Source organism: Phyllostomus hastatus, unplaced genomic scaffold (genome assembly GCF_019186645.2).
Source record: "Phyllostomus hastatus isolate PE091 unplaced genomic scaffold, TTU_PhHast_1.1 phas_scaffold_1066, whole genome shotgun sequence".
NCBI lineage: Eukaryota > Metazoa > Chordata > Mammalia > Chiroptera > Phyllostomidae > Phyllostomus > Phyllostomus hastatus.
The window spans coordinates 20,471,543-20,493,978 of NW_025334004.1; the positions used below are offsets into that span (position 1 = coordinate 20,471,543).

Sequence of the window (22,436 nt, forward strand, 5' to 3'; positions counted from 1 at the left end):
TTCGAAAAACAATTATTCGGATGATTATTGGAGTGTGATTGAGAAAAGGACTGTGTATCCTCTAAAGGAGAGAATTCATTTGGAAAGATTAATTGCTGACTCTTCTCTCTCCGTTTTTATTTGTAGGTACTTTTATTACGGAAAATTACAAACATACAGAAAAGTGGAGGGACAGTGTAATAAACACCGCGGTACCCATAACCGAGCTTCAACTATACCAATACAAGCCCTATACCGACTCATCAAAAAACCACCCCTTGAAACAAATCCCAACTATCAAGTCAGTTCACGCGTAAAGACCGGCAGGGATCAGAATTCTGATCAACATTTCTGATTCATCTGGGGGCACTGGCCCAGGGCTCCGCTTGCCCTGCCTAGCGTGGTGCCTGGAGCGGCCCCCAGCAGGTTCCGAACCTACGTCTATGAAACTCAAACCCCGATAGCGCAGCGCGGACCAGGCCTCCTCCGCTTCCTCCTCTTCCCGCACAGCGTGGGTCATCTCGGCCTCGTGGCGTTCCTGACACCCCACCGGCAGTCCTCGGTGATGCGCGAGTGAGTCTCTCCGCGCGAAGCCACAGAGCACAAGGGAGGAGCCTTCCACTTCCTCTTTCTGCGGCTGACTAATCCTCGGCGCCCTCCCCGCGCGTCCCGCCCCCGGGGGCGTGGCCAAAGCCCTAAGGGGCGGGGAAACACCCATATTCGGCCTTATATGGGCAGCCACGTCACGGGACTCACACTCCACTTAAGAAGCGGCGCTGCAGGCGGAATCCCCGGCTTCTGGGGCGGCGAGTGGCCGGGCAAGGCGCGGAACGTGTGGGGCGGGAAAGAAGAGTTGAGCGAGCGCTCCAGCGCCGGGCTCCGTAGGCCGGCGCAGGCCCGCGGGCCGCCCTCCTGTGCCTAGCCAGTGGGCACCCTGGCCGTGAGCACCTGCGCGGCGAGGGGCCGCTGGGCGGCGGCATGAAGGTCACGTCGCTCGACGGGCGCCAGCTGCGCAAGATGCTCCGCAAGGAGGCGGCGACGCGCTGCGTGGTGCTGGACTGCCGGCCCTACCTGGCCTTCGCCGCCTCCAGCGTGCGCGGCTCGCTCAACGTCAACCTCAATTCGGTGGTGCTGCGGCGAGCCCGCGGCGGCGCGGTGTCTGCGCGCTACGTGTTGCCCGACGAGGAGGCGCGCGCGCGGCTCCTGCAGGAGGGAGGAGGCGGCGTGGCCGCCGTGGTGGTGCTGGACCAGGGCAGCCGCCACTGGCAGAAGCTGCGCGAGGAGAGTGCCGCGCGCGTCGTGCTCACGTCGCTGCTCGCCTGCCTGCCCGCTGGCCCGCGGGTCTACTTCCTCAAAGGTGAGCGTGTTGAGGCCGACCGTCCCCCGTCACCCTTCTTCCCCAGGCTCTGGGGTCCCCTCCTCACGCAAGGCGCCCTCCTCGGCTCTGGAACCCGGGAAGTCTCCACCTGCCGGAGTCTGCACCCGGGCTTGATGCGCGCTCGGGAGGGCACTGCCAGTGGTAGCGCTTCCCTCTCCCCACCCGCGTTCCTCGAAAGCGCCTGACGGCTTGTCCCCCTGGGTAGATGGGGTGGTTACGTAGCTGGGGACGCTGCTTGTTAGTAGTTTGGGGGCTTGTCAGCCCTTGCTGGGCGCGGGCCCTGAATCCTGGGGCGGGTTTCGGCGGCGTCCGCGGGGCCCGGGCTCTGAGCATTTCAGACATAGACATATCTGGCGGGATCGGCAGGTCGCGACCACCCCAGGAGCGCGGCGCCGCGTTGTCCCCACTCCTCCCGCCTGGACAATTAACATACTTTAGGCTGTGTCTTCACTGACCCCTCTTGCCTTTTTGACCCTGGCGAGTCCCTCCCCTTCCTTTCCTTTTCATTTTATTGCTTTTTATTGTTTCCCTCCGGCCTCCCCTTTCCCCCTCCAGGCCTTTCTGTAGCTTAATTTGGAGCTAACAGCCTTCCCACCCTTTTCACCTCCGCCCTCCCTTGCCCTGGGATCATCCTGGCTCAAGACCCAGGACCTAGGAGAGGTGGTGGAGGGGATTCTGTCGCTTTTGGTGTGAGCCTCCCGAGGCTGTGCCACCAGTCGGCCGTTACACCTGCTGAGGAGATGACTTTGATTTCCGGTGGAGGATGGGTGATTAACTCTAAAAGCCACAGCATCGATTTCTGGGTTATTTTCTATAACTGCTCCCTCCAGTCTTGTATTTGAGTCGTTAGCCCGCAGTGCAGAGTTGAAAGCTCAGATCAGGCCACGCCCCAAAGCGGTGCCCACCTGAATGCCCAGACCTTAAGATGTAACAGTGATGTAGTTCAGAACTCAGGTAGGTGAGCTGAGAGTAAGGGCCCTGTTTTAAAACCTTGCGCCTTGGGGGATTTTGCACACCTCCAGGCCAGGAGATTCCTGAGGCTCCCACCTCTATTAGCGCCCTTGTTGGTTCCTGTTAGGGAGATGACAAAGGCGCCCTTGTTGGTTCCTGTTGGGGAGATGACAAAGGCAGATGATGGTAATCTTCCTTGTCAGCCAGTCTCAGCCCCCAGCCGATGGAGGGATGATGGGGGGATGCCGTCTGAGCTTGCAGAGGTTTCCACACATGGCCCCTGATTTCTCTTCCTGATGTGGTTTTTGTCTCTTGTTCTTACTTCCACCTCCCCAGTAGCATGAAAGATGTGTTCCAGGAAACCTCTCCTGGTCCTACCTCTGCTCCCCACCCCCCTCCAGTGGGGCCATGCTGACAGTTTAGAGGTTGTTGCCACAGGAAGTAGGTAGTTCTGTAGACTTTTATCTCAGGAAAATTAATGTTTAAATGTTTCAAAATGAAAGAAACACACGTGGGTAAAAATTTGAACACAAACACTGTGCAATGAAAAGGGGGGCTTCTGCACACCCTTAGAACCCAGTTTTCCCCCAGAGACAACCACCAACTGTTTCTTGTTCATCTTTAAAGTTAATTTAGCATGAGTATTCTTAGAACATATGATTTTGTACATTTTCTGTCCCTGCCTCTTTCACCCAACTAGATCTTGGGAGACTTGTTCATGTCCCAGCATTCGTGACTGGTTCACTTTTTTCTAGAAAAGATTTTACTTACCAGTTTTTAGAGAGAGGGGAAGGGAGGGAGAAAGAGCGAGAGAAACATTGATGTGCCAGAGAAACATCAATTGGTCGCCTCTCATATGCCCCCAACTGGGGACCTTGCTCACAACCCAGGCATGTGCCTCAACTGGGAATCGAACCAGTGACCTTATGTTTTGCAGTACAGAGCCCATACCACTGACCCACACCATTCACTGCTGGTTCATTTTTTAAACCAGTCCCCTATTGATAGCCAGTAGGTTGCTGCTAGCCTTTATTTGAAACAGCGGGGTGGAGTATATTTTTATCCAAATGTTTTTGCACGTACATTATCTTTCAGTAAATTTGGAGGCTTGCCTGGTTGAAAGTTACGTGTATTTTAAATGTCAGTAAAAATTGCTTGATACTTCTGCTTGTAACACTACTAAACTTAAAGTTGTTGCCAAAGAGAATTTTTATTTCCTTACCTAACTCATGTCCACATATGAGTTCAGGTTTAATCTAGTGGTATCTCAGATCTTAGGGGGACAGTGCCTTTTGTACTCCCTTAATCTAGCCCTCCCCCCCCCCCAAAAAAAAACCTGTATTCAGCCATGAGTTGATGAGCAAATGGTCTTGTCGGTGCATATTTATATATAGTGTCCGTGCACTTTGCTCTGCTCCTCTGGTAATGTGATGGTGATCAAACACAGAATCACTCTGGAGAGGGTTGAAGCAGCCAAAAGAACTGCCAAGGCTCTCAAGTGAGGCACCGGAGAGGAATGTTCTGTCTCTCCACGCCTCTGATGGGAGTGGGTGAAAGACAGAGACCATCTAATCTGGGGGACTCCTCCTGACCCCAGCTTGAAGAGGCAGGGCCCTGTTTATCTGTCCCGCAGCTACACTGAGACTCATTGTCTGCCTGTCTTATTTTGTCAACAGGCAGTCAGGACCCAGCCTACACCCGCACCTCCTTTCTGTTCTCCTGGCAGCCAGCTCTTAAGTGCTCTATTTAAAGTCAAGAGATGCGGTGGCCTGAAGGCTTCTGCTTCCCAAGCCTTCTCCTGAAGTTTGAGGGGGCCTGGGCTACTCCAGATTCCCATAGCTTGTCTCCCATTTTGTCTCCTGGAACCCAAAATCCGGAGGCACAGGCACAGGAAATGATTTGCTAACTTCCTCTTCCAAGGAAGCTCTGGGTCAGTGTGAGTCTGGCATCTCTGCCTCCTAGGAGAGAAGGGGACCTCGGGCAATGGTTGGGGGGGAGGGGTAACCTAAGCCACAAATACCTACCTCCATCCCCAACTGGCATGGCCTTCTGTCATCATGACCAGGGACGTGGTCATTGTGGAGGACCAGAAGCTCATCTAGGGAGGCCCAATGGGCTATTTGTTGAAGTGACTACAGAGGAGATCTGGGTATACTAAATGGGGGCCGGGGCAGTTCCAGCAAGCCGAGAGGAAGCAGTAATGGCAAGATGACTCATTCTAGGAATTGGCTGCTGGGAGGGAGCTGGAGACTGCCATGTAATCCATTAATCATTTGTCTACTGCAGGGGTCTTAAAAAACCACCCTGTGTTCTACTGTGGGGCTTTCACAAAACCGAAAGACAAAAGAAAAAGGGAGGCTTTTGGAGAATACATGGCCTCAGAATGCATATTGCTAATTGATGATCTGACACCTGAGTGAATTCCCTGGGCCAGAAAAAGACAGAAGCAGATCTTTTTATCTTTCTTCTCTTTTTTTTTTTTTTTTTTTGAGGCTCTAAGAATTACCTTTGGTCCCTTTGGATTTGGACTGGAAGCAAAGGATTCCCCTAGGCCAGGCCACCTGTTTCCCCAACATTCCTCAGCATTCTGGGGCTTCAGGGGCCAGCTTTTCACGTGGTTCTTCCCCACTGGGTATACGGGGCCTAAAACAAGCTTATTTTTATATACATATATTCACATTTTACCTTCAGCGATCCATTTGGAGAAGTGTAAATGTAATATTAAGAAATTTTACAGAATTGTGCCTGGCTGGTGTGGTTCAGTGGATTGAGCACTGGCCTGCAAACTGAAAGGTCACCCGTTCGATTCCCAGTCAGGGCACATGCCTGGGTCACAGGCCAGATCCCCGGTTGGGGGCGTGGGAGAGGCAACCAATTGATATATCTCTTGCATATTAATGTTTCTCTCCTTCTCTTTCCTTCTCTCTAAAAATAAATATTTTTTAATAAATAATTTTAAATAAATATTTTTTATTTTTTTAAAAAAGAGTTTTTACAGAATTGTACCTGTCAGTACAGTAGTTGACGAATTTGTTTGAGGACCTGTGGGGAACAGAGAGCTCGGGAGGGAAGGGTAATAAGGAAATTTAAAGGGAGGGTAGGTGTTAATCAGGAAAGTTTTACTTGTTGGGGCTATGGTTTAAGTTCAGAAGGCCCCATTCCTCCAGTTTGGTTTGGAAGGTCATAACCTAGATTAATTATTCTAGTTGGACCTATGGAGAGAATTGTTAGCAGTGTTCTGAGCTGTTTTATTGCCGTGAGTTTAAACCTCATATTAGCCTCCTTTCTCTTATCAATGGAGGGGGTTTCCTTAATAATCCCATTTAGAGGGCAGATTGGGGGTGGAATAGACCAGTTTAGGAGTCTCTTTCTTCTTGAAAATTGATGAAATTCTGCATAATCACACCTGCATGTTAGATAAACAAGAGACAAAATAGCTTTTGTTTTCTGGAATGATTTGGTTAATATTTGCCATAAGTCAGCTATATTTCCTTTCACAGTTTAAGCTGCTCCCGATAGACACAAAAAGTTAATTATTGCCTCTCTGACCTATGGCTTTTTAGAAGAGTGTGTGTGTGTCTGTGTGGATGTAGAGCCCATTTATATACTATAAAACTGTTAGCTAGTTTGGCTCAATTTTTCATATGAACAAAATCTATAGTAGCCTAAGATTTTTGACTATTTCCCACTCGGTATTGATTAATTGTGGGTGTTTCCTAACAGCCTCAGAAATTGATGCTTATGTCTGTCTGGTTTTGTTTCTGTGTGTGTGTAGGGGGATATGAGACCTTCTATTCAGAGTATCCTGAGTGTTGCGTGGACGTAAAACCCATCGCACAAGAGAAGATTGACACCGAGACTGCCCTCATCGGCCAGTGTGGGAAACCGATGCTCAGCATCAGCTACAGGCCAGCCTATGACCAGGTAACGTGGCGAGGAAGTGCAGTCGTGGCTCCTGACCCCCGTTTCTCCCTTGGCACCCTGACTCTTCCTCTCCCAGCTCGGCAACCTCAGTTGCTTCTTTTGTGGAGCGGGGTTTTGGCAGAGCCTCTAGCTTTAGAGAGCCTCTGCGGCTTGCCAACTTGAGTTTCCATCCAAGAGTAAATGGGCTTCTGGCCAGCAAACAAGCTGACGAGAGCAAATGAGCCACAGGATGCTTGACAGCTTCTGGAGAAAAGAGGAAGTGAACAATGCATTATTATTAGCTGGCCTGGGAGGTGCAGAGAAGCATCGAAATATTGGTTTAGGTTTCCCTGAAGACACTTCAGAGCTGACTTTCGGGCTTCCTGTGTGGATCTTTTTTGTAATTGTTCGCGCTCTGCAGTTGGCGCACGCTAACCCAGTACCTCACTGGTGATTTTTAACTGCGATGGTGTGGGGGCAGAAGGATGTAGAAGGATGGTTGTAGAGAAGCTCCGGTTTGGATGGCTGAGCGGAGTTGTCCGAGGGTCTTTGTTGCTTACCATTCCATTAATTCTGGAACCAGAGGAGATCAAGAGATACTAGAGCATCACATGTTGCTACTAATGTGTGGGGTTTTTTTCCTTTAAAAAATTGTACTTGGTGACATCTCAATAAAGGAGGCAGAATGTAGAAGGAAGGTGAGGAAAAGGCAGGAAAGGACTCAAATCTGGCAGAAACCAGGGAGCAAAACCCACCTTCCTGCTCTCCAGAGAAGAAAAGCTGTTCCACAGTTGGTGTGAGATGGTGGCTTGGCGAGAATCCTGCAGCTTAGGTCCCTGGCAATGCAGAGCCAGAACCAGTGCTGACTCCCTTCTCTGGTTCTTTCCAGGGCCTCGTTCTGGTTTCCACACACCTTCTTTTGGAAGAGAGCTCTTCTCTTCTAAGCACCTGGCTTGTGGGAGGAGCTTTTCAAAATCTCCCCCCACCAAATATGAACACATCCAAAGTCATAAAAAGGAAGATTTCTAGATGCTGCCTAAAAATGCCAGCTGCCTGCTATGAGCAGAGAAAGTTCTGGGGATAAATTCCAAGTGAAGCCAGGTGACCTTCCCTTGAATGGGATCATAGGTCAGGAAGCCTATTAGCTTGGCGAGGTGCCAGAGTTTTATTTTGTTTGTCTTCCTTTATTACAAATACACTTGATGAACCCTCAGTTTACAAGCCATGGGCATCCGGCTGAGGCTGGATTTCTATTTTTGTTTGTTGTTTGGGTTGTCTTCCCCCGCCCCCCCCTTGTATTGCTCAGAAAATGAAAGAGAAACAAGGGTTGACAGGATGTTGTAAAAGCGTTGCAGACCTTTGGCCCACGGGGAGGACTGGGGAGGCCCTGCCGTGTCTCCAGGGCTCATCTGGGGAACCCCCTAGCACTGCTTAGAAGCCAGTCGAGGTCGTGTTAATCTTTGGGGTTTTTGAGGGCCCTTGGCTGCTTCCTCTTGCGTCTGAACAGAAGATTCAGAAAAGGAAAGAAACATAGTTTCAGGGATATGTTGGGCTAAGCTCCAGAAGAAATCGGATAGGATCCCAGGCTTGCAGTGCCCGAGTTTCCCAGGCGCTAAAGTGAGGATGAGACCTCCCTAGGTGCATCTACCTGAAGTGCTAAGCCCAGGGGCCAGCCATAGGAAGTCCTGATAAAAATAGTGGTTGTTACTGTTACTACCTTTTGCAAAATCCTCTATCACAGTGATGTTCAACCTGCTTTATCTCATGGCACACATAAGCTAGTTACTAAAATTTTGTGGCACACCAAAAAATATATTTTTTGCCGATCTGACAAAAAATAGGTATAATTTTGATTGACTTAATAATAATAATAATTAACTACTTTTTTGTCCCAAAGTGACTTTTTAAAAAATCAGGTGGCTATATTTGTATATAGATTCCTGGTGCCAAGAATTAACCAATCATATGCAACTTTATTCTGAGATGTGACCAATAAGATGCAATTCTATCATGTGACTTATGTACTCATGGGTCAAGACAGGGCATTCACATAGCCGGCCATTGTTGTTTTGGCTGTTGTCGTTTTTTTATTTGACAATCTAAGGGAAAAAAGGTTAGTGCCCCTGACCAAATGTCAGGTATTGCGTGTTTTAAAAATTCTTGCAGCACACCAGTTGGAAATCACTGCTCTGAAACTTTGTTCCAAGTGGCCAAACTGGTCTTTGCTTAAACACTTGACTTCTCAGGAAAGAAAAAGCAAACACTACATGTGGGAGATTGTGCGTTGCCTGCTGCTGGTCCTTGTCCCATGGCCCTTTTCCTATTGTGGGTGTGGCAGGGCTTCCATTCGACCCTTATTCCAGGACAGGAAATGGAAACACAGGAAGCGGATGGATGATATGGAAGAGGGCTCCCAGAGACACAGCCACTGTCCCTCCAGCCCATGTTTTCCTCTAAATCTCCAGGGCTTCCATGGTGCCAACTGTCACTGGCCTTTCTCCCTTTGTTTCTTTCTCTCTTCCTCTCTTCCTCCCTCCCTCCCTCCCTCCCTCCCTCCCTCCCTCCCTTCCTTCCTTCCTTCCTTCCTTAAGGCTGAGAGTATTTATTTATCTGTGTGCCTGGGAGGCTGGCCCCTAAACTTAATTGTCCAGCTTGGAGCCTTGGCTGTGCATGGGTGCAAGAATGGGTCCTGGAGCCCCTGTCCAGTGCAGTGGAACCCAGTGACCAGAGGTGGGACGCCCCTGAGCCAGCAGCTGCCAACAGCAGCAGGATGAGAAAAGGAGAATGGAGTCCTGGCAATGTTAAAACTGCCAGAATCTGACCAGCTAGCAGTTCCTTTTCGCTTTGCCTAGGGGTGGGTGGTCTCTGGTTGCAATGGGGATCCTCCTTCACTGGAAAGCTGGTGTTGGGGTGATCTCCCAAAAGGCAGAGAATGTTGGTCTCTCTCACCAAAACCTTCTGCCTCACATGGAGAAGATCATGACTGGGAGAAGCCCCTCTGCTCCCAGCTTAACTAACAGCTTTTCCTTGTTGGAGGATTCTGGGCAGATAGTGGGTATTTTCACTTCTGACAGGAATGCTTTTTAGAGGGAGAGGGAGTGCGTTTTAACATCTCTGGAAACAGATGCACCTTACGTTCAGCAGTGTCCTGAGTTTGATGAAATACACTATACAAAACGTCAAGACTGTGAGGGGTGGAGCTCACCTCGTTGAACCCTTCTCCGTCTTGTCTAGAAAGGAACCAAAGCTGCCCCAAGTCGAAGGGCTTGCCCTGTGCTCCCAGGTCAGCCAGAACTTTAACACGGGCGTCTCCATTCCCCCCATCACACCACGCTGCTCCTCATCTTTGTCAGCACAGGGAGGCTCCCGGCCCTTCCTGCCTCCTTGTTATGTGTAAGGAAATAGAAATCATTGTTGTCACCGAGTCACCGGCAGTAATGTAGGGTAGAGAGTCTGCCAGGAGGGAGGCTTCACTCAACTCTTGGTTGAGTGGCCTCGACTCTGAACTGTCTCTACCTGGAAACCAGGCAGGGAACCTCCCACCTTAAAACAAATAGGTCGGGGTTGTTTTGTTTCCTCAAGCGAGCAGGTTGATCCAATATTTCCTGCTTGTCCTCTGCCCCTGCTTCCAGGGTGGCCCAGTTGAAATCCTTCCGTTCCTCTACCTTGGAAGTGCCTACCATGCGTCCGAGTGCGAGTGCCTCGCCAACCTGCACATCACGGCCCTGCTGAATGTCTCGCGGCGGACCTCCGAGGCCTGCATGAGCCACCTACACTACAAGTGGATCCCCGTGGAGGACAGCCACACAGCTGACATTAGCTCCCACTTTCAAGAAGCAATAGACTTCATTGGTAGGTTCAGCCATTCCCCCTCAACTGTTCTGGGTGCCTCATAGGGACACAGGTTCTTGGATTTTGATGTACGGATGGCGGCCACCTCTGCGAAGAGAAATTGTCTTCCATATGTAGCCACCAAGAGTTGGAGCCAAGAAGAAATGCAATCACCCAAAAGGCAGAGGGGAAGGTTTGAGTTGCTATGAATAGTAGCTTTAATTTGCAGAATAAATTAATACAGTTTCATGGCAATACTCATTGCCGCTCTTGTTATGGTTTCTAGCTGGGTGGGAAGCACAGTGCATCCGTGTGAAATCTCCACGCAAGGGAAGCAGGCGAGAGAGAGTCGTCCTATCTGTGCTTCTCCGTGGGTGGGGATATTTTTAAAAGCAAACAGAAGGATCGAGAGAGCGCTACTTATGCACGAAGCCCCAAGGGCCCTGGCAGCTTTCCATACTTTTTAGCAAACTGCTTTGGGGACAATTTGTTTTGCATTTCCAGCTAATTTTGGATTACAGATAGCACCTGACTCAAGCTCCACGCTCTGTGCACAGAAAGGGTGGCATCTTTTGCATCCTTTCTCTAATTCCGTGAATCAGTTACCATTGACTCTGTTGTGTAGGCCTGGTAATCTCTGTTCACTCTGTCTGCTCCCTTGGGCCTTGGACTTCCAGCTCCTCCATGTAGCTTGATTGTTCTACGGTTGGACATCCTCTCTTTCTCCCATCCTTCTCTCTGGAGGCTGAGCTGACTTTTTTCCTGCCTCAGATTTGCACCATTCCCCAACCAAATGGTCTTGCCTTTCATTCTAGAGTCCTTTCCCCTGAACATGCATGGTTGTTACAGCTGAGATGTGATTTTCCTGTATCTTGTTCTGAAGGATCTTGGAGGGAAAAGGCATGTGTTGGGCACAGCAATCCTTACTTGGTGCAGGTAGCGGTTAAAGGGTTCCCTTCAGCCATATAATGGCCCTCTCTGTTCATCACACACGACTTCTGTTCCATGGGGAACCGCTGAGAAACTCACCGGAGGCCTGTCCTCCTCCCCTGAGCCTCTCGGCCGAGATGGTCCCTTTGGAGCCTCAGAGAGGCAGCCTACATGATGGATTCAGGGCGGGAAAGCCTTGACCTGTTCTCCCTCTCCCTGGGAATACCTTGCCCTTCTCAGCCTGATAGCTACTCAGTGAGGTCATGAAACCCACCCCCATCCATTTCTCAGAAGGCTCCCTTCCCATCCTGTATGTGCATTGTGTCTGTTTGTGTACATAACCACACACACCCACGGTGTTTTGAAAGCACAGGATGCTTTCCCCCAGTCTGCTTGCCCTGCTGGTGGAAGGAGGGACTGAGGCTGAGCCATGCCCGGACCCCTTCCAAGGGAAAGGCCGCAGGAGGGCCACATGGAAAGCAAGCCCCATGGAGAGGTAGAGGGGTCCAGATGCAGTGCGCTCTAGGCCTTCTGCTTTTTTGGATGTGCCATTGGGCCAACTAAAAGCTACACTACAAGGAGGCCAAGAGAGGAACAAAAGAAAATGAGAGTCACGACCCTGTAATCCTAGGGACTTGGGGTCCCATATGAACGAATTTGTCAGGGCCTGTTTTTTTCTTCTGAGTCAGAGACTGAATTGGGAGCACCTCTCATGAGCTACACCGGGGTGTCCTTACATGGGGAAGCTCCAGGGTTCCTCCCTGACTCCACAGAAACTTGATCTTTTAGATCTTGCAGATTCATTTGCAAACTTCTTGAACTTGAGGAGGAAGGTGGGAGAGAGGGCTGACTTTTTATTGCCCTTCAAAACCTTAAATGTTTTTGCATATCATGGCTGCAGTGTGCCACATGTATCTAACTTCCTGTGATGCAATTGTTTCTTGAGTACCGAGAGAGGGACTTGGAAAGATTGTAGTTTGTGGTTTTTGTTTTTATTTGATGTGTTTTATATGTAACAGTTGTAGCTCTTCTGGGGACAGGAATAGAACAGGAAAGGAGGGCACCCTCCGTTTTGTCATACTGAGCTAAAGAAGACTAACTGATGATGGTAGCTTTATAGTAGTGACTCCCATTGTTGTGCAAGATGGAGTTTGCGAAAGCCATTTTTGTCCTCCGCCTAGTAAGCATCACTTAGCCAGAGCTATAATTAGTGGCTATACACTATATATTGTATGTTTGGTAGTGGGAACCCCAGAAGCTGGGCCAAGCATCCCGCCCTGGCACAGCTAGACAGGGTGCCTGGAGAGGCCAGAAGGCATCTACCAAGGTGGGGACCAGGTCATCACCATTACACTCAGACATGAAGAGACAGGAATTGCTTTTCTAAGTCAGTCTGAGCCTGGGACCTTCTCAGAAAAATGCACATACCTGATGAAAATTTTCATGCAATTTCAAAGCTTTTCCAGTGCCCTCTTGAAACCCGTCCATGTTCATGGCAGGCATCCTTAGGAAGGGGTTACCCCAGGTCTAGAACCTTCAGTGGTAGAATCTATGCAAGTGTCCCAGAGCACCGGGAAGCAGCGCTAAGGATCAGAAAGATCCTACATGTCAGAAGACACTGGTGGGACCCCCAAAGCTCTGTCCTCACCGCTGGGGATTGAAGTCGGGCAGAAGCCTGGTGCAGGACCACAGCTGGTGAGCAGGCACGACAGTTTGATAACTAGGTCACTTCTGTGTTTAATTCTTGTGTTTGGCATTGTCTTTGGGTTCTAATCCCAACTCCCACTGTCTTTTCTTCCTTCCAGACTGTGTCAGGGAAAAGGGAGGCAAGGTCCTGGTCCACTGTGAGGCTGGGATCTCCCGTTCACCCACCATCTGCATGGCTTACCTCATGAAGACCAGGCAGTTCCGCCTGAAGGACGCCTTCGATTACATCAAGCAGAGGAGGAGCGTGGTCTCGCCCAACTTCGGCTTCATGGGCCAGCTCCTGCAGTATGAATCTGAGATCCTGCCTTCCACGCCCACCCCTCAGGCTCCCTCCTGCCAAGGGGAGGCAGCCAGCTCTTCCCTCATAGCTCATTTGCAGACACTGAGCCCTGACATGCAGGCCTCCTACTGCACATTCCCTACCTCGGTGCTGGCACCAGGGACCACCCACTCGACGGTCTCAGAGCTCAGCAGGGGCCCCATGGCCACTGCCACATCCTGCTAGAACTGGATGGGACAACCTGCCCAGCCCCAAGAACAACTGTGATTTTGTTTTTTAAACTCGTGGACATTTCATACCTGTGCAATACTGAAGACCCCGCTCTGTCCCACCGTCCCAGTGGGATGGTGAGGGGTCACCAGGCTTGCAAACGAATTTCAGACTGACCTCGGGGATAGGTTCTCGGGAACTGAAGGAAGGCCAAGCCATCACAAGAGCACAGCGTGTGCTGACTACTGTACTTCCAGAACCCCTGCCCTCTCAGGACTGCCCAGTCCTGGCACCTCAAAGTTCGCCTTTTCATTTCAAGTGTAAGGCAATAAACACCTGCAACAACCTGGGAGAAAGCAGTTGCTAGACCGGAAGAAAAGGCCGTTGTGAAGCCACTTCATTCTGAAGGAAGCACAATTTCCACCTTACTTTTTTAACTTTGGCAGTCTCCATACCTGTCTCTGTCGCTTCAGGGAATAGCTGATCATCTAGTCAGGAAAGTAACCCCACAGGACTTGTAGGGACCCAGGACATTTATGCCGATGTGAACCCTCACATCTTTCTGAGATTCTCTCTTGGGTCCCGTGGAGACAGTTTGTTGAAGCAGCAAGACGTTGACATTTCTGGGTTGCCTTTTCACTGTGGGTTCTTCCCTGACTTTGGATTTTGGAATGACTCTTACTCATACTTGAACCTTTCTCGTTGCACCTCTACTCAAAGCAACTCTTGTGTCCTTTTGAAGAGTTTTTAGACCATAGACCAAAAATCACCCATCTGAGGTGGTGGCAGTGTGTGCCAGGAGAAGAGTACCTGCTGCCTGGGTCAGTGTCACCAACACAGTCTTTTCCCCAGCTCGCTGTCCTATGTGCTTGTCTCGTCTCTTGTGACACTTGTGTTTTTCCTGCCCGTGAGGGTCGTCTTCGAGCTGTTGACTTCTAGGATTTGCAGATTTCGCCGTGTGGTACTACTTTTTTGTCTATAGGTTATTTCTCCAGGGGAAAAGGCAATAATTTCTTAAAATCCATACGAATGTGAAGAGAAGCAGTATGTTACTGGTTGTTATTGTTGTTGTCATTTTTTATAGTGTAAAATAAACATAGTAAAAAGAAAAAAACACTTCTCCATGTTGGTGAATTGGGGTAAGGGACAAGTAAATACATCTGGGGGGAACCAGCCAGCTCCACTGGGTATTTCCGAAGGCACTCCCGAAGGTGGTGGTGGTGGATGGCAGCTGTAGCCGTGAGACTCACTGTGCATCTGCTCATGAGCTAGTGACGTAACAATACAGAACATCATGCTTTCCCATTGAGAGGCTTCCCTAAGCTCACTTGCAAGAGAAATCCTTGCGTGCAAGCCACGGGGAGATGGAACAGCACATCTCTCTCTGGGCTCTTCACTCCCATGAGCCCAGGCTAGGAGTGCAACTTGAATCTCAGATTTTTCGTCTCTAAAATGAGTGAACTGAGGTAGATGACCCCCAAATTGCTGAAAACTCGAGGTCCTGGATTCCAGCAAACCTGAGCACCACGCTTGTGGTCAGCCTTTCCCTGCCAGTGCCTGGCACGTGGCAGACACTGAGAAAAAGTTTGGGAAAATGGCCAAGGAATGCAGAGGTGAACTAGGTGAAGGTTCACCTTAAGTGCCTGTGCCCCACGCCCCACCCTGTTCTACCCTTGGAACTAATCCTACCAGGTAATCTCAGGAGTTCCTAGATAAATCCCTCAATGAGTGGGTTTAAATCCAAGCCGACATTGACTTGCCTTCTGAGTAATTTCCTTTGTATTGATGCCTCCCTACAGCTGGCTACACCTCTGCTCCAGCCTCAGTTTTAACTTCTGGGGCCTGTTTCCTAGTCAGAGGCTGGGATTTATGCCACCCCAGTCTGCGGGTGCCTCGCATGAGGATTCCAACCACACCCCTAGATTCCAGGGGGCCCAAGGAGGCCTCCAGCTCCCCCAGCGGGCACCATGTCAGCAAATACCAAGATGGCGCCCGAGCCCAGGGTCACCCACCTCTTTCTAAATGTCTTACCTCCAAGGCTTTCCTCGAGGCCTTGTTTTCCATGTGCCTTTCCTTCCCATAGTTTGCTTGGAAAGCCCTCAAATAGGAATGCCACTCAGACTGAGCAGACAGCATTTCCTTCAGCCCACGCCCCTCATCTGCATAACCCAAGCATGGCTTCCATGGGAGGGAAGTGAAGTGAAGAACACTATTTGGGGCGGGGGGGGGGGGAGTCCTGGGTTCTAGTCCTCACACACCCCCAAGTCCAGAGCTTTGGAATTAATCTCCAGCCTCTCTGGACTGAACCTCTCCAGGGCTTGGTCCAGCTGTTGCTTGAGGTCCCTCCTTGGTTTCATGTCTCTGAGCCAGTGCTCAGCCGAGTGACTCGTCCGGGAAGCCTGTCCATTGTTTGGGCCTGTCCAGGTGCTGCGTGGTGGGAGGGACCTGGAGCCGGGAGCACCAGGGAATGGGAAGCTGGGTACAAGCCGGGGTGATGTGCTAAGCCTCATCCCACTTGCTGACATTTGCTTTATTGCATTAAAGTCTTTCTCTGAAGGGTGAGTAAGTCCTCTAAATCAGGCCTGTGAGGATTACTCATAAGCCGGTGAGTCATTGGAGGGCAAGCCAAGTGAAGCCCCACAGGCAGGCACGGCTCTAACGCTCCCTCCCTGAACAGTCTCCTCATCAATTACAGCTCCGTTTTGGCCAAGACCAACTTTACACTGGCTTCCAGGGCTGGCTGGGGGATCCAAGTTGGTGTTTCCCAGTTTCCTCATCCTCAGGTTTTAAAGAAACACCTCTGTTGGCCTCCAGCAATGTTTCAGGTAGAGATGTGTCTGGGAGAATAGTGGTGTTAGTTCCCCCTTATTCTGATTTCCTCTCAGGTCCATCCTAGCTCCTGAACTGGGCCTGACAGGGGCAAGCAACGTGTGAGCAGCCTCACACCAAGGTGCCGGCAGGACCTCTGTGTACCCATGGGTCTCCTTTGTGTGAGGACTGGGGAAAATGCACCCCAGATCTCAGTGCCCTGAAAGGCTGCACGTATCTCTCTGAGTTTGTGGTGCTTTATCTTCTGAATGCCATAAAGCTCATGGCTGCCCTTTTCCCTCCTTCCTTGCTCAGGCCACTAAGCAGCTCAGAAGTAAATTTTTAGCCTACCTCTGGCAATTCTATAGGACTTTATACCTTAAGGTCATACCTTACACCTCACCCTTTAATGAAATAACTCCTACTGGTCCTTCACATCTCAACTCAAACTTCAGGGAAGCCTGGCCAGATAGCCAGACTAGGTTAGACGTCACCATTCTCTCTCACAGCTCCCCATCTAGATCTCTCATACTTCACCAAGGCTTAAGTGTTATTCATGTATCTGTGATTATTATATCAATGCATCTTTTTCAGACTAGAAATACCAGAGGAGCAGAGACTGCATTGTGTTTCAAGAGGGACCCATCACAAGGACTGATTTATAGTAACGTGTTCGATAAATGTTAGTCACGTGAAGGAGTGAATGAATGACAAACTAGGAGTGAAAAACTGTCCAAATCAGAAGCTGCTCTCCATCCCTTTCAAAGCCAATGGTGCCCTCTGCACATGAGCATCATTTACCCCATGACATTTGCCAACTTCCCCCCAATCCTAGAGGAAACAGGCTTTCTAGATCTAATTATTGCTACCCTATTGGTCAGAGTTCATGTCACCACTTCACCTCATTGGTCACGAGTCAGCCCTATGGGTGGGCTGTCCTTGGATCAGGTGTTCACCCTAGGACCAGTCCATTTCCTCTAAGTTCAGACACCTGCCTAGCTCAGACTTCGTGAGGTGGGGCTGTGGATGGGGCAGTTTCAGCTTCAAGGGGTGGAGATCCTGTCACACAGTTGGCTAATTTGTCATGTAAAGTGCCCAGTTAACACCAGTAGACTGAGTTTTTTATAAGAAGTCCCAGAAAACTGATGTATAGCCAATGCACAATAAAATTCAACCCTACCCCTATTGTCCCATCTCCAGTGAGCACCCTAAGGGGATCCATTATGGTACCTAAATGTAAATCCCGGTAGTACTTATTTATAGTAGCAGGTCAGATCCCTTCCTGTGCACACCTGTACCTCATCCACTTATAAAGTTTACAGAAACCAAGAAAACACTAGGTGGGAGCTTAAAATAGACCCTTGAAGCATCTGTACACTTTTCCTTCTAAGCTTCACCAACAGCCAGGAGAAAATGTGCTGCCAGAGAGGAACAAACCACCCGAATGGCGAAGCCTCCAGTATGTCTCTGTGGTAGGAAAAGGAAAAAGTTACACCCAGCCTTCAAGGAAGAGCACAGTAGACTGAGATTCGGGAAGCATAGTTGCCACATCCCAAGGAACCTGACTGCTTAGGACCTTTTAAAAGATCTTCAAACAAAGCACTTATTGGAGGCAGGCTATGTGCTGGGTGCTCTGCACACATTCTCTCATTTAAAATCCACAAAATCCTGCGGGATGGATATTGCTAGCCTTGTTCACAGGTGAGAAAACTGAGAGGTTACACACCCAGCCCAGGTTGCATAGCTAGAACCTGTGAATGTCAAAGCCAAGATCCCGACCTTGCACTGGACTCCCAAGGACATACTGTTTTCCCTACACTGCACTGTTCCCCAGAAAAGGGGATTCAAAAGCTTCTCAGTTATATGTCTTCATGTCTATATACAGTACCTTAAATGTGGTTATGAAATCTGTTTTTTGGAGCGGGATTTCAAGTAATCTCATTGTAATAGTTCATTAACTTTTCAAACCCTCCTCCAAGACTATTCGATTTAGACTTGGTAGCTGAATTTCAAGTGGGACATGGACAAACTAATGTGTTTACAAATATTGGGCAATGAAGAGATTGAGACTGTTTATGAAGAAGATTTGGGAAAGATAGGGGTGTTTGGCCTGGAGGGGAGAGCCAATGGCGTGTCTAACTGAAGTTGTATAGTGTAGTGTCTAGGAACTCGGGCTGGGGTTTCAACACCCTGAGTTTGAATTCTGGCTCTGCTACTTGATAGCTGTGTGGACATAGGCAGAGTACTTCCTCTCTCTAAACCTCAAAGTTATTATTCCTAGAAGGGGAATACTAAATGAATCTACCTTATGGGTACAATTTTGAAAAGTAAACATGATGAGGAATAATTGCCTAGTATGAGGGTAAGGACATAATAAGTCCTCAATGAATAGCGGTCATGATTATTAATTACAATAATTGCAGCAGTGAGCTACCCACTGCTGTGAGGGATGGGCAAGCAGAAGTGAGGTCTCTGTTGGAGAGGCTGTGGAGGAGAGGATTTGGGCCTCAGGGCCTTTGCACACACCCCTCCCTCTGCCTCATCCCTCCCTTCCTCACCTGCTCATTTCTGAGCCTCCTTGGTGCCTCACTCATGCTTTCATTTCCTCAGGGAAGACCTCTCAGGTTTCAGGATTCTGTAGTAAATGTTCTCCTGGCACAAATATACATACCTTCCTTTCCGAGCACTTCACAGTGGGAATTAATGATGTTCATAATTTTTAAAGATCAGCTTCACTGGGGTATAATTTACATAGTATAAAATTCACCCATTTTAATTTTAGTTAAATGAGTTTTGACAAATGTACATAGTCAGTGATGTAACTACCACCACAACCAAGATATGGGCTATTTTATCTTCCTCCCAGATTTCCTTGTGTCCCTTTGCATTCACTCCTCTTTCCCTGCCCCAGCCTCTGGCAATTTAATTGTACCTTTTCTAAATTTCATACAAATAAGATCATACAGTGTATAGGTTTTGAGTCTGGATTATTTCACTAAGCATAATGCATTTGAAATTCATCCATATTGTCATGAGTACTAATAATTCATTCCTTTTTATGGTTGTAATAACATTGCATGAGATGGATATGCCAATATTTGTTTATAGGTTACCCACTGATGGACATTTAGGTCGTTTCCAGCTTTGAGATCTTATGGATAAAGCTGCTATAGACATTCATGAGTATATTTCTGGACATATGGTAAGTATATATTTAATTTTATAAGAAACTGCCAAACTGTCTTTTAAAGTTGGTTATACCATTTTGCATTCCTACTGTTAATGAAGGAGAGCTCCAGTTGCTCCACATTCTAGCTCAGACTTGGTAGTGTCCATTTCCTTTTTAATTAAGCCATTCCAGGATTATGCAGTGATACGTTACTGGATTGTTCAGTTTGCCTTTCCATAATTACTAATAATGTGGAGAATTATTTCATGTACTCCATTGGCCAAAAGGTTCATTCATTTTTTTTTGTAAGATGGCTCTAGTAGCACTTAGTCACCTTTAACTTCGTTTGACACAATTTTATTAGATTGTATTATGACAGTTGTCATATCAGCATGCATTTTTTAAAAAATCAAAATTGGTGGGTTTTTGTGTAGTCATCTTAATATTAAAGATGGAAGAAAATAAGCAACATTTTCAGCATACTATGCTTTATTATTTCAAGAAATGTAAAAGTGTAACTGAAATGCAAAAAAAAAAAACCACCATTTGTGTGGTGTGTAAAGAAGGCACTGTGACCTATCAAATGTGTCAAAAGTGGTTTGCAAAGTTGTGTGCTGGAGATTTCTCACTGGACGATGCTCCATGGTCAGTCGGGTAAACCAGTTGAAGTTGACAGCCATCAAATCAAGACATTAATTGAGAACAATCAATGTTACACCACGTGGGAGATAGCTGACATGCTCAATATATATCCAAATCAAGCACTGACAATCACTTACACCAGCTTGCTTATGTTCATTGCTTTGATGTTTGGAGTCCACACAAATTAAGTGAAAAAAGCCTTCTTGACCTTATTTCCACATATGATTCTCTACTTCAGTGTAATGAAAATGTTCCTTTTAAAACAAACTGTGACAGGCACTGAAAACTGGATACTTTACAATAATGTGGAGAGGAAGAGAGCATGGGGCAAGTGAAATGAAGCACCACCAACCACACCAAAGGCCAGGCTTCATCCGAAGCGGGTGATGTGTAAGGGTGGGATTGGGAGGGAGTCCTCTATTACGAGCTCCTCCTGGAAAACCAAACAACTAATTCCAAATACTGCTCCCAATTAGACCAACTGAAAGCAGCACTCAACGAAGTGTCCGGAATTAGTCAACAGAAAATGTATAATCTGCCAACAGGATAATGCTAGACTGCATGTTTCTTTGATTACCAGGCAAAAACTGTTGGCTGGGAATCCAACTTGGCTGGGAAGTTCTGATTCATCTGCTGTTTTCAGCAGACGTTGCACCTTCAGGTTTTCATTTATTTCGGTCTTTACAAAATTCTCTTAATGGAAAAAATTTCAGTTTCCTGGAAGACTGCAAAAGGCACCTGGAACAGTTCTTTGTTCAAAAAGATAAAAAGTTTTGGGAAGATAGAATTATGAAGTTACCTGAAAGGTGGCAGAAAGTAGTGGAACAAAATGGTGAATATGCTGTTCAAGAAAGTTATTGGTGAAAATGAAAAAGGTATTTTTTATTTTTACTTTAAAACCGAATGAACTTTTTGGCCAAACTAATACTTACTGACCTTTCATAGATCTGCATTGGTAAAATGTTTGTTGAAAATTTTCTTCAGATAACCTGTTTGTTGTATTATTTTTTAAGAGTTATTTTTATGTTCCACTAGTCTATATGTTTATCCCTATGGCAGTACCACACTATCTTGATTACTGTAGCTTTGTAGCAAGTTTTGGTATCAGGAAGTGTGAGTCCTTCAATTGTTTATTCTTAACGTTGTTTTGGCTCTTCTGGGTCTCTTGTATTTTCATATGAATTTTAATATCAGCTTGCCAATTTCTGCAAAGAAGGCAGCTGGGATGTTGATACAGTTTGTGTTTAATCTATAGATCACTTTGGGTTTAATCTATAGATCAGTTTGGGGGAGTATTGCCATCTTAACAATATTAAATCTTCTGATCCATGAACATGGAATGTCTTTTCATTTATTTAGATCTTCTTTAATTTATTTCAACACTGTTTTGTAGTTTTCAGTGTACATGTCTTACATTCTGTTGTTAAATGTATTCCTAAATATTTTTTCATGCCATTGTAAAGGTAACTGTTTTCTTTCTTTTTAAATATATTTTATTGATTATGCTATTACAGTTGTCTCATTTTCCCCTCTTCACTCCCCTCCACTCTGCACACCCCCTCCCACCCACATTCCCTCGCTTTAGTTCATGTCCATGTGTCGTACATATAAGTTCTTTGGCTGCTACTTTTCCTATACTATTCCTAACCTCTCCCTGTCTATTTTCTACCTACCGTGTATGCTACTTATTCTCTGTACCTTCTCCCTCTCTCCCCCTCCCACAACCCCACTGATAACCCTCCATGTGATCTCCATTTCTGTGATTCTGTTTGTGTTCTAGTTGTTTGGTTAGTTAGTTAGTTAGTTAGTTAGTTAGTTAGTTAGTTAGTTTTAGGTTTAGTTGTCAATAGTTGTGAGTTTGTTGTCATTTTACTGTTCATATTTTTTATCTTCTTTTTCTTAGATAAGTCCCTGTAACATTTCATATAATAAGGGCTTGGTGATGAGGAACTCCTTTAACTTGACCTTATCTGGGAAGCACTTTATCTGCCCTTCCATTCTAAATGATAGCTTTCCTGGATAGAATAATCTTGGATGTAGGTCCTTGCCTTTCATAACTTTGAAGACTTCTTTGCAACCCCTTCTTGCCTGCAAAGTTTTTTTGGAGAAATCAGCTGACAGCCTTATGGGTACTCTTTTGTAGGTAACTGTCTCCTTTTCTCTGGCTGTTTTTAAGATTCTCTCCTTACCTTTAATCTTGGGTAATGTAATTATGATGTGCCTTGGTATGTGCTTCCTTGGGACCAACGCCTTTGCAACTCTCTGAGCTTCCTGGACTTCCTGGAAGTCTATTTCCTTTGCCAGATTGGGGAAGTTCTCCTTCATTATTTTTACATTAAGTTTTCAATTTCTTGGTCTTCCTCTTCTCCTCTTGGCACCCCTATGATTTGGATGTTGGAATGTTGAAATCTGTCCTGGAGGTTCCTAAGCCTCTCCTCATTTTTTTGAATTCTTGTTTTTCATTCTGTTTTGGTTAACTGTTTATTTCTTCCTTCTTTCCTTCTGGCCCAAACCATTGATTTGAGTCCTGATTTCCTTCCTGTCATTGTTGGTTCCCTGTACATTTTCCTTTATTTCACTTTTCATAGCCTTCATTTTTTTTCTAATTTGCAACCATATTCAACCAATTCTGTGAGCATCCTGATTAC

General features: G+C 47.3%; 1 protein-coding gene across 1 annotated transcript; it reads left to right on the forward strand.

The window, feature by feature from the left end:
- The first annotated feature begins 756 nt into the window (after positions 1 to 756).
- DUSP5 (dual specificity phosphatase 5) lies at positions 757 to 14,283 on the forward strand. The gene is made up of 4 exons (XM_045854658.1): positions 757 to 1,336; positions 6,084 to 6,232; positions 9,844 to 10,063; positions 12,778 to 14,283. Exons 1-4 carry the CDS (start codon positions 958 to 960, stop codon positions 13,182 to 13,184), a joined length of 1,155 nt encoding a protein of 384 aa, XP_045710614.1. The 5' UTR covers positions 757 to 957; the 3' UTR covers positions 13,185 to 14,283.
- The last annotated feature ends 8,153 nt before the right edge of the window (positions 14,284 to 22,436 follow it).